This window comes from Nycticebus coucang, chromosome 23 (genome assembly GCF_027406575.1).
Source record: "Nycticebus coucang isolate mNycCou1 chromosome 23, mNycCou1.pri, whole genome shotgun sequence".
NCBI classification, from domain to species: Eukaryota; Metazoa; Chordata; class Mammalia; order Primates; family Lorisidae; genus Nycticebus; species Nycticebus coucang.
Genome location: NC_069802.1, coordinates 3,091,632 through 3,104,300, shown reverse-complemented (window position 1 = coordinate 3,104,300; position 12,669 = coordinate 3,091,632). Strand labels below are relative to the sequence as shown.

The window sequence follows — 12,669 nt, the reverse complement described above, 5'->3', positions numbered from 1 at the left end:
CATTTGAAAATAATTCTGTCTTCAGTTTTTGCATGCGTTTAGTTAATGAATTAGATTATTCTTTCCTCTAGGATTCATTTTGATGCAGTTTTAAAGATAGGATTTAGTAAACCAATTCTGGCTGTGTTGAAGTTATTTATGGTATAGCACTTCTTCTGGACAAAGATATTTTTAATTTTTTATCTATTTTCCTACCTAGAAATGCCATTTTTCTTAAACTGAAAGTAATAATTTGCATGCCACATAAATTGCCTTTCATGTATCTATTAATTTAAAATGCTGAATTTAATTTTAGTACTTAGTAAATACATTTTACATTAGGATTTAAGGACACATTTGGCCAGTGTAAATTGAAAATTCTTGTTCATAGTTTATTTCTTAAAGTTTATAATGTATGCAAACAAAGAGTGAGAGTCATTCAAATTAGTAGTAGGTAGAGTGGGCAGTTGATAGAGTAGACTCTACCAAAGAGCTGGCTACCTGCTGACACCTATCTATAGAAGGACATCTTTCGCATTTATTTTAGTGTGCCCTGGGGGTGTACATTATGAACTGACTCTACCCCCTTCCTCTCCTCCTACAAATCAAAGGAAATACCAACTTTTCCTGTTTCTACCAGTAATAGTAAGACAGTCCAAATCAGCACTTGAATGTCCCGCAATGTATTGAGGTTCACAAAAGCAAATAACATTCATTATCATGTTGAATTACTTTGCAGTATTATGGAAAGAGCTGACAGATCAGTTTCCCTATTAAAATGTCAAAATAACAGGATCACACATTGTTGATCAAATTTAGTTAGCATGAATTTCATGGAGTTTGATGTTTGTGAATGCACAGGTGTGCTTTTTAACTGACAGTCTAACTTCATTTGTGATTGCAACTAGCCTGGGAAACATGGTCATCAAGTTGTTAGACTGGGTTTTCATCAGGGAAGTTGGAATTGTTGGTCCTCTGCAAGAAAACAGAATGCTTCTCTTGAGTGAATAAGCTAGGATAATGAGGCGAGGGGTTTTATTTCAAAGTTTGTTTTGGTGATGGCATAAATACATTACAGGTTCTGAAATCCAATTACTATATTAAATTTCATCACTTGTTTTTTAGGTATTCCAATAACTGTACCACCTCCAGGTAAAACTTTTTTCATGTTTTCTCCATCATTGTTAATAAACATGAAATTTCAAGCTTATAGTTACAGGAGGGACAGTGTTGATGGCAGTTAGAACGTGGAATAGGCTATTGGGATTTCAAGGTCCTATTTTCAGCTCTGCCTTTGCTTCATTCCAGTTTTGATTAAGATACTTAGTTTTCTTATACCTGTCTTACCCATTCTGTAGAAATAGAGGTTCTGAGAAAATTCTCACCGTATTCATTCATAAGAAAACTGTATAGGGCATAAAATAAAATTTTTATTAAAAATATCTTTTCAGACCAATTAATTTTTATATAATAAAGTGATTACGAGAGAAGAGAAGGATAATTTAATTTTTCTTGACTTTATCATGGTTTCTGATTTTTTTTTTACATCTTGCTGGAATAGTTCAATGTCATGAGAAAATATGTTCTGAGCCACACGACAGTTAGATGGATTGACAGTCAGGTGGTGTTCTCAGAGTTGTGATTGCTTGTTCACTATTGTAACAGCACGATCAGTAGAAGTTTATACGTGGCCTAGTGTTGTTTTTTTTTTTTTTTTTTTTTTTTTTTTTTTTTACATTTTTGTCAGTTTTTTTTTTTTATAGTGTGATGGCAAACCTGATAGCAAGTGTGTTTACTGAGTTAGTGTTAAAAGCTGAAGTGATTATGCAGGGGTGGTGGTGTCTAAATTCAAAATGACCTTGATAAACAAATAGGTTTAGGTACCCTATGTTAGTACACCTATTTAGATGCAGGATAGAGAGTCATTGAGTGTGAATGTGGCTGAAAAAGATGTAGGGAAAGTCAAAGGAATTATTGGTGTGTCTTTTTAGTTTAGAAAGCAGTGAGATTGTGAGGCTGTATAAAATAGGATTGTGGATTCCAGCACTAAGGTGGTAATTGCTAAACTTTACCTTTTTAAGATGTTTTAGTTAGAGGAGTTAGAGTCTAAAACTGGCTACAGTGAATAGCACAGTAAACTTTGAACAGCTTGAAGCAAGGTTAAAAATCAATTTAAATGGGTCTTTGAGGGAGGGTTCCGAGAACTGAGATGCATTTTTATGTAGAATATTAAACAGGTGGCTTAATGGAAGTGTTTTAAAATAACTAGAAGATGAGAAGAGCATGTGATGGTGGACAACTCCTGGTGCTCTCTCAGGGCAGTGTATAAATTGTATTGTGAGAGAGTTAAATGATGTAATTGAATGCATTTTCTAGAAGTGAGGATTGTAAAAACCTGGAAGGAATTGGTATCCTAAGTTGTGGAATCTTCGAGTCTTTTGTTGGGATGCTTTTTTGCCCATCTGAATTTGAAAGTGTAGAGTAGATTAACTATTAAGCTCCTTTTTTTTAGCCGTATTATTCTGTGATATTTCATTTTAAGTATTTTAAGAATGCAGACCTCATGATACAAAGGTACAAATTATTTTCCTCTAAAACTAATCTCCAAACTACATTATGTGCCTTTCTTTGTGAAATAGTTCACTATGCTTGTGTATTTAAAACACATTTTATGATGGGTGTTCTCAGCCTTGAGCATTACTATATTTACTGGTAAGATTTTATTTACAAATTACACATTTTTAAGGAAATTTCTATAAATCTCAAACTCAAAATATTTTTTTTGAAAGTGGTAAATGCAATTTTATTTGCTTTTCTTCTAAAATATTTCAAGTATAGCGCATGTGGTGGCAATACTACTACTGTTTTATGTATGGAGAAGGTAAGGCGTTGAGATTAACTTTCTCATACTCACAAAATGGGCTGTGTGTGGTGCTGAAAATAAGACCGGGTGTCCTGACTCTTCAGTTTGTGCTGTGTGTTAGACCAGACTGTGTATTTACAGTTTTATTGCTCCAACAATCTGTTTATAAGTTTGAGCTCCATTTTTTTCCGTCCATTATAACATATAGAAGCACGTTCATATCCCCACAGAAACTTAGTGATACGCAGCAGCTTTGTTTCACTACTGACGTTAAGTTAACATCTGTTAATTTTCTGTCTTATGATTGAATGTTTCAGGTTTTCCTCCTCCACCAGGCGCTCCTCCTCCATCTCTTATCCCAACAATAGAAAGGTAAATCAGTATAGATGCTGTAGATTTTTGATCCTTTGATAGCTTTTTGACTGAAGAATCATGTACATATCTTAGTAATATTTTCAAAGATACAATTTTATAAACATAGCACTTGCTTTTTCTTTCATAAAGTTGGATCTGTGTTAGTTACTTGAATATAAGCAGTTGGACTCTATAGTCTGATATCAAAACAGAATGAAGAAAACTAAATTGTAATTATTTTTAGATAGTATCTTGCTTTGAATTATGACACACTGATTAAAGAAACCCCTGGACTGTTAAAAACTTGGCTACAGCTTTGTGGAAAATACAAACATAGGTGATTGGAAATCATGAATAATGCATGCCTCTTTTGGGATTAGAGGACAGCTCTTCTGGGCCTCAGTCAGGAACGGCTTGTTTCTTGATAGCCTGCTGCGTCACCACACAGGAGGAGTGCTGCACCCGCTCCTCAGAGCAGGGCTGTATTTTCTGTGCCCTGCACTGATGTTTATGCTGGCTGGAATTGGGGGCTGTTTTCCTCATGGGTGGCAATCTGTTGTTTAGCAACGTCAGCTTTGGAGTCACCCAAGTGTTGTTAGACAAGGCTCATAAACCCTTTTGAGACTCAGTTTCCTTTTTTATCTAAGGGGTTGATAGAGTATAAAGGTTAAAAAAGCTGGTAAATATAAATATCAGCATAATTCTTGCCAGATAAAAATCACTAATAGGACTATTGTTATTTCCTCTTAAATGGCAAACAAACTGTAAAAATTGTATGTTTCAGAAAGATTGATTCAAGTTGTGTAAAAAGACAAAAATTGTGAGAATGTCTCATAAGTAGCATCCAGCCATGCATGTGGCTTTCTGCAGAGGAAACTGCAGAACTCAGGAAAGTGTAAATTGTGAGAAATAAGGACTTCGTTTTATTAAGTCTCTGTTAAACACGCATTTGTTTTCTCAGTCAAAATCTTCAACAGTGTTATTTGTTTATCCTATTAGCTGGACTGAATTATTGATTTATAACTATTAAAATAATCTTTGAAGACTAAATGTTAAATCTCAAATATCTTGTTAGCTTAGAACTTTGTTATTTCACTAGTGAGTCTTGCTGAATTGATTGGGTTATTTATGTTACATAGTACTGTCAAATTTCTATTTTTCCTATAAAATCTGGTTTTATATTTAATATTTTTGAAGTTAAAAAGCCTGTGTTTTAGAATTAAAAAATAACATTACAGAATTAATCATTAATTTTGGTGGTTGAAGAAAAGTTATAACTTTTCCTTGATGTTTTTCCATTTGTACCAAACTATTAAAATTCAGAATGTATTTGCAGCAAACATAAAAGTGCATTTTTTCCTTCAACAGTGGACATTCCTCTGGTTATGACAGTCGTTCTGCACGTGCATTTCCATATAGCAATGGTAAGTGTGTCTTTTCGTGCCTGGATTCAATTTGAATCAGTGTAGTACTTAAATATTTATTTTTAAAGCAATAAAGCATGTATTCATGGTTGAAAATAACATTTGACAGAGCAATTTAAAAATATTCACTAAAGCAATAACTGGGTCTAAGTCTGCAGGGTTACTTAACTGAATAATTTTCAGATATTTATCAATTGTACTTTTAAAAATTCATAAGTGACTGGTTGGTGCGGTGTTCATGCCTGTAATCCAGCACTCTTGGAGGCCGAGGCAGGTGGATTGGATTGCTTGAGCTCAGGAGTTCAAGACCAGCCTGAGCAAAAGCAAGACCCCTGTCTCTACTAAAAATAGAAAAAATAGCTGGCCACTGTGCTGGCTGTTGTAGTCCCAGCTACTCGAGAGGCTGAGGCAAGAGGTTCACTTGAGCCCAAGAGTTTGAGGTTGCTGTGAGCTATGATACAACTGCACTCTACCCAGGGCGACAGAGTCAGACTCTCTGTCTCACAAAAAAAGTGGTGGCACAACAGTGATATTTGTTCCTTGCTTTTTTCTAAGAGGATTTAGGATTTATTACTGATTTGTCTTTATTGTTGTTAATATTTCTGTTTTTTTTTTTTGACTTGTGGCATCCAGGTAATCTTGTTCTCATTTTTCACCCTCACTGGTGTAATTTTTCTTCTAAATCATTTATAGTTTCTTTTTGGGCTTCACTCTTGACAACTTTTATCTATTCCAACGGCTTCTGATAGCATTTTCCGCTTAGATTTCTTCATCATTCATTCACTTTATTTTAAAAGTGATTTGCATTGTACTCAGTTTTAAGGCTACTCTAAGCTGTGTGTGGTTTATAGGCACAAATTTATAGTCTCGTGGGGGAAATATCCAAGTGACAAGAGAAGAGAGGGTCACAGGAGCACAGAGGAGGGTCTTCTGATTCTGGAATGGTGGAGCAGTAGGTGATTTGACTTCAAGCTGTTCAAAGTCTTGGGGGAGGCCTGAACACACAAGGCTTTATGAGCTCAAAGTGTAGTGTGGCTGCCCTGGAGAGTGAGATTAAGAACACACAGGGCAGTGCTCCGGAGTAGGGACCTTACGGTGCTGTCAGGAGCTGCTTAGAAATTTGTATGTGAAATTTCTGCTTTTATGTTTGAAAAATCTCCATTCTGGCTACTTTGAGGAAATTATGGATTTCGGGGTGAGTAGAAAGGTGAGAGGTGGCCCAGATGCCTTCTTAGAGTGGCAGAGCAATAGAGAAGAAAGAAGAATTTTCTCTCTTCAGAGTTCCTGCTCATGGTGGATCCCTATAGCAAAAGGCAGATGAGCAAGAGAAAAACAAGCTTCCTGTGCCCCTCTTCCATCCAGAGAGGCACCTGGGGGACTGCTGCTCACAGAGGTGGGTTAGAAATCCAGTGGACCTGCCAAACTCAGAAAAGAACTGGAAATTTTTAGAAAACTGGCAAGATAGAAAAAAAGGACTGAATCTCTGGGGGTGGCCATGAAAATACACAGTTTGTAAGGGCTTGTCATACTCAACAGGTGGTGTCCTCTGGTGCCTCCTCCAGCTGCTCAGGGCCTAAAGTTATCTTCGGTGTCAGCTTTTGTCCTTCATGGTGAGAAGGAAAAGGGACACTTCTACCTTTGTAGGTAGATTTATGTTCTGCATTTGGGCAAACATGATGCCGAAATTATGGGCATTATGGGCATGTCCCCTTTCAGGGGAAAGAGAGCTACAAAGCTTTTCTTATATCTGATTCTCAGTTGCCTCCAGCTCAAAATAATCTTGATGTCAAAGAGACGTGATTGGTCTGGCGGGTTCTGGTGTCCTGCACAATTGATCCAGGGGGAAATTTCAGTGCTATGTACTCAGTACCATTGAGGATGGAGAAAAGTTAATGGACCCCCAGGCCACTATATGGTCTAATCTGTGCCTTGCTGATAGATTAGTCATATGCTTCTAGATACCTGTATGAAGGCATTGTGAATTGTCCTTCAGGCTAAGCTTGTTCAGAGCTGTAGTTGCCATACAGGTGATGCTTGTGTTGACTTAATAGTTTCAATGACTCGCTCCTCACTCCCTCTCTGCCTTTTTCTTGTGCTAGGCACCCACGCAGTCAGCGTCCCTGGGTTGGAATTCTGCTTTCTCTCTCACTTATTTGACTCTTACAGTTCGTAAGCCGTTAAACAGAGAGCATAATTCTTCCTCACAAACTGATGTTCATTAAAAATACAGTGGAGATCTAGCCGGGCGTTGTGGCGGGCGCCTGTAGTCCCAGCTACTCGGGAGGCTGAGGCAGGAGAATCGCCTAAGCCCAGGAGTTGGAGGTTGCTGTGAGCTGTGTGATGCCACGGCACTCTACCGAGGGCCATAAAGTGAGACTCTGTCTCTACAAAAAAAAAAAAAAATACAGTGGAGATCTTAGTCTCTACTCAAATGTTAGCCATAGTTTTTATAGTCACCATCACCATCCCCACAGAGCTCCACGTTTCCTTGCCCTTCTGCTTTCTGGGACATCACTGTTACAGTCCAGCCCCGGCAGTCAGACAGCCTGGGTTTGGGTTCTGTATCCATCTCATAGCTTTGATAATAACCTAAATCTTTTGACTATAAGGTGCTAAGTATGTTGCCTGTAATTACCACTTGATAAACATTGCTTACTAAGCTAAAGTTTTGTTTTTACCTCTTTTGTAGAACTTGACAGCTCCTGTTTTGATATTCATTTCCTTGTGTATTTCTAACAGTGCAGATGAACATGAGGAATATTTCTTATCAGAAAGAATTATTCTTCAGATTACCCATCATCACTCTCATTGTGGAAGGTTTTATTTTTTTAAAAATTGCTAATTAAGCATTTAACTTTTTCTCAAAGTAATATATACACATTTTTCGTTAGAAAGCAGGAGTCTCCTACTTTTTGTTATCCAAATCTTCTTAGAGACAAGCTTTTTGTTAATTAAATGAAAGTCTTTAATAATAACAATTATAAAGCATATTGTAAGAATTAAGGAAAGGGAGTAGTTTTTCTTCATTCTAGTGAAACACAAACCCTAGAATGAAGATGATAAATACAGCTTCTTTGTAGATAATTCTCTTTTACCTTTATTTTACTTATTTTGGAGTTCTATAATTCATTCTTAAACAACATTATAGATGGAATATTAATTTTTCTTCATGAGTATATGAAGACTGGGTTTGTCAAGTAAGACCTAGTGAGATAATCTTTGCAGGAATATTAAAGAAAGGCAGGTTTACCTCACACATACAGACAGGGGAGCCTAACAGTGTGTACTCTTATGGTGATCCAGAATAAAAAAAAATTAATTAAAAAAAAAGAGTGGTAGAGCATTTTTCATGTTTTTTTATTTCTTTCCATTTCTTCAAGTGCTTGTCACCCATTTTGTCATTATGTATCTTCAGATGCCATCTGCTGTATTCCTGCATGATAGACATGCATTTTGCTCAGTTATTATCACTACCCCTCGCCTTTTCCCACCAGTAACGTTGTATCACTATTTTTATCCCTCTTTTTATTTATAGACTTGCCCTGTTTCACATATCATCAATCTTTACTGTATAAAATTAGAATATTAGTGTATCTACCTAAGCCTTCACCTCCGAGTTTTGGTCAGCTGTACTTCTACTTAAAACATTTATGTTCTGTTCATAAATTATCTATGCTTTGACAGGTTTTTTTATTCTAAAAGGTAAACAGTAAACCATATTTATATAATCATCATGTAAATATGGTACACTGCAAAGATAATTAAATACCTAACTCCCTCAAAGGTGAAGTTACTATGGCAGTTTAAATTTTAAGTTAAGGATCCCTTAACAAAATGCTTCCGGCCAGAAATGTTTGGGATGGCCTGTGTTTTTGCATTTAGGAATATTTGCATATATATGATATCGTAGGCACAAGACCCTAGCCTACACATAGAATTCAGTTATGTTTCATATATACCTTACACACATATCCTGGAGGAAATTTCATACGGTATTTTAAATAATTTTGGGCATGAAGCAAAGTTTGGATTGCGTTTTGACTGATTCTCGTCAAGTAAACTTAGGTGTGGAATTTTCCATTTGGGGTGTCATACTGGCACTCAGAAAGCTTTGGATTTGGGAGTACTTCAGATTTTCAGAATGGTAGGGATTTTTTTTGTTGTTGTTATATGTCATCAATTGTGTAAAGTCATGCCACATTTTACTTGGGTTTGCATTTGGATCATTCCATTCTCCACCTCAAGTACATGAAGATTAAGATTCTTTTTTTTTTTATTAAGTCATAGCTGTGTACATTAATGTGATCATTGGGGCACCACACACTGGTTTTATAGACTGTTTGACACATTTCCATCACACTGGTTAACATAGCCTTCCTGGCATTTTCTTTTTTTTTTTTGTAGAGACAGTGTCTCACTGTACCGCCCTCGGGTAGAGTGCCGTGGCGTCACACGGCTCACAGCAACCTCTAACTCGTGGGCTTACGCGATTCTCTTGCCTCAGCCTCCCGAGCAGCTGGGACTACAGGCGCCTTCCACAACGCCGGGCTATTTTTCTGTTGCAGTTTGGCAGGGGCTGGGTCCGAACCCGCCACCCTCGGCATATGGGGCCGGCGCCCTACTCACTGAGCCACAGGTGCCACCCGTGGCATTTTCTTAGTTATTGTGTTAAGACATTTATATTCTACATTTACTAAGTTTCACATGTACCCTTGTAAGATGCACCGCAGGTGTAATCCCACCAATCACCCTCCTTCTCCCCCTTCCCCTTCCCCATATTCTTAGTTTATAACTAGGTTATAACTTTCATATGAAAGCCATACATTAGTTTCATAGTAGGGTTGAGTACATTGGATACTTTTTCTTCCATTCTTGAGATGCTTTACTAAGAAGAATATATTCCAGCTCTATCCATGTAAACATGAAAGAGGTAAAGTCTCCATCTTTCTTTAAGGCTGCATAGTATTCCATGGTGTACATATACCACAATTTATTAATCCATTTATGGATCGATGGGCACTTGGGCTTTTTCCATGACTTAGCAATTATGAGTTGGGCTGCAATAAACATTCTGGTACAAATATCTTTGTTATAATGTGATTTTTGGTCTTCTGGGTATATACCTAGTAGAGGAATTATAGGATTGAATGGCAGATCTATTTTTAGATGTCTAAGTGTTCTCCAAACATCTTTCCAAAAGGAATTAATTTGCATTCCCACCAGCAGTGTAGAAGTGTTCCCTTTTCTCCACATCCACGCCAACATCTCTGGTCTTGGGATTTTGTGATATGGGCTAATCCTACTGGAGTTAGATGATATCTCAAAGTAGTTTTGATTTGCATTTCTCTGATGATTAAGGATGATGAGCAGTTTTTCCTATGTCTGTAAGCCATGCGCCTGTCTTCTTCAGAGAAGTTTCTCTTCAGGTCCCTTGCCCAGCCTGCGATGGGATCACTTGTTCTTTTCTTGCTTATATATTTGAGTTCTCTGTGGATGCTGGTTATTAAACCTTTGTCGGAGACATAACCTGCAAATATGTTCTCCCATTTTGAGGGCTGTCTGCTTGCTTTACTTACTGTGTTCTTGGTCCTAGTAGTGTATTTTTGAAGCTGCTTCAATTGCCCGGGGGGTCCTCCTCATAAAATACTCGCCCAGACCAATTTCTTCAAGGGTTTTCCCTGCACTCTCTTCTAGTATTTTTATAGTTTCTTGTCTTAAGTTGAAATCTTTAATCCAGTGAGAGTCTATCTTAGTTAATGGTGAAAGGTGTGGGTCCAGTTTCAGTCTTCTATAGGCCACCAGCCAGTTCACCCAGCACCATTTGTTAAATAGGGAATCTTTTCCCCACTGAATGTTTTTAATTGGCTTGTCAAAGATCAAATAACGGTAAGTAGCTGGATTCATCTCTTGGTTCTTTATTCTGTTCCAGACATCTACTTCTCTGTTTTTGTGCCAGTACCATGCTGTTTTGATCACTATCGATTTATAGTATAGTCTGAGGTGATAAGATTCTTTAGTACTTTTTTTCCCCAAAGAATGTCTTCAAAGTTTGCTTTTTATGTTTAAGTCCTTAAGCAGGTTTTTTGGTATAAAGTAGAGATGTGGTTGTTCCAGCATCATTTTTTAAATAGTCTCTCCTTCCTGGGGGATTTTCAGTGTCATCTCCATCTATGTCAAATTTTTATGTATGCATAACCTGCCTGGGGGCTCTCCAGGCCATTATGTTGGTCAGTTTGACTAATAATACCATACTGTCTTAATTAAGAGCCTTGTAGTAAGTCTGATATCTAGTGCAAGTCAGTCTTCCTTATTCTGTGTCAGAAGCATTCTGGACACTGTTTTTATGTATGTATTTTAGACTGCGAGTTCCATGAAAAACTTTTGAGATTTTGATTAATAGCATTTATACAGTGCTTACTATATTAACACTTCTGGGAAACTTGTTTACACAAACTCATGTAATGCTGACAGACTACCATCTCCATTTTACAAGTGAAGAAATTGAAGGGCAGCCAGATTCAGTTCATTACTATAGTGTCATACAGTAAGTGGCTGAGTTGTGATCCGCACCCATTTATACCTGGCTCTAGAGTCCTCGCTTGGACTGTATCATATGTATATATTTTTGAGATGTGGCCTCAAGCTTTTGCCCTGGGTAGAGTGCCTTGACATCACTGCTCACAGCAACCTCCAACTCCTGGGCTCAAGCGATTCTCCTGCCTCCACCTCCCAAGTGGCTGGGACTACAGGTGCCTGCCACAACGCCCGGCTATTTTTTTTTTTGTTGCAGCCATCATTGTTGTTTGGCAGGCCCAGGCTGGATTCGAACCCGCCAGCTCAGGTGTATGTGGCTGGTGCCTAAGCCGCTTGAGCCACAGGTACTGAGCCAGACTATACCATATTGAAATGACATAGAGGCTCTGGGTCAGTGCATGGAACTCATACCATTACAGCATTGAATCTGTCAATGAATCTGGACTCTGTTAGTGGAGATGTTCTTAATATGCTTTCAGTACATTGCTATGGGTATCTCCATACGCTTTGTATACACATCCTCAGTTAGATTTAGTCCTTAGGGACTTAATGTTTTTTGTTGCTATTGTAAATGGTATGTTCTTTTGAATTATGTATTCTGTTTATATTCCCTTATGTATAGAAATAGAGTTGATTTTTTTTTTTTTATACATTTTTCTGTTTTTGAGACAAAGTCTCACTCTGTCCCCCTGGGTAGAGTGCCATGGTGTTATAGCTCACAGCAACCTCAAACTCTTGGACTCAAGTCATTCTCTTGTGTTGCATGAAGTCCCTTACGGGTGATCGGTGACACAGAGTATAGACCTGTAGTTCAAATAGTATGGAACAAAGAGTGGCTACAAGCTCTATGGTGACGAGCAGCAAACTTCTTTTTTTTTTGGTAGAGACAGAGTCTCACTTTATGGCCCTCGGTAGAGTGCCGTGGCCTCACCCAGCTCACAGCTACCTCCAACTCCTGGGCTTCAGCCATTCTCTTGCCTCAGCCTCCTGAGTAGCTGGGACTACAGGTGCCTGCCACAACGCCCGGCTATTTTTTGGTTGCAGTTCAGCCGGGGCCGGGTTTGAACCCGCCACCCTCCGTATATGGGGCCAGCGCCTTACTGAGCCACAGGCGCCGCCCAGCAGCAAACTTCTTTATTTCTTCCAAGCTTATATAGGCGTATAACTTAATCAATAAACACACGACTTAAACCTTGGCCCCAGGCCTCTTACTTCCTGGTACTTACGCGCCTACAGATAAGCCAGATTAACTGATAACCATTTTACTAATGTTATCTAAAGCTATCCTTAGGGGCTAACGTTTAACTAGATTAACTGATAGCTACTTTATCTAACTTAATCCTCCTAAAAATACATGACTTCATGGAGAACATGTTGTTAGCCATTTCTTCTTTGCTCTTATCTGATAAAGCCTGAGGCTCTGGGGGAAAAAGATAGATTGAATACCTGCCTTACTGGCCTCACCGTTTGGAGGCAGTTACATTAATCTTTAAGCAAAGCATAGTCAGGAAATTC

At 38.1% G+C, this 12,669-nt stretch overlaps 1 protein-coding gene across 24 annotated transcripts in view; it reads left to right on the top strand.

The window, feature by feature from the left end:
- Positions 1-12,669, top strand: part of FIP1L1 (factor interacting with PAPOLA and CPSF1) — a 74,187-nt gene that overhangs the window by 50,971 nt on the left and 10,547 nt on the right. For 12 of the 24 annotated variants that reach the window (XM_053578056.1, XM_053578052.1, XM_053578049.1 and 9 more), the window contains 3 exons: positions 1,105-1,131; positions 3,160-3,214; positions 4,565-4,620. In XM_053578056.1, coding sequence (XP_053434031.1) covers positions 1,105-1,131; positions 3,160-3,214; positions 4,565-4,620 — 138 coding nt within the window. The remainder of the gene's footprint in view (positions 1-1,104; positions 1,132-3,159; positions 3,215-4,564; positions 4,621-12,669) is intronic. The other 12 variants (XM_053578057.1, XM_053578051.1, XM_053578054.1 and 9 more) reach the window with 1 other exon arrangement.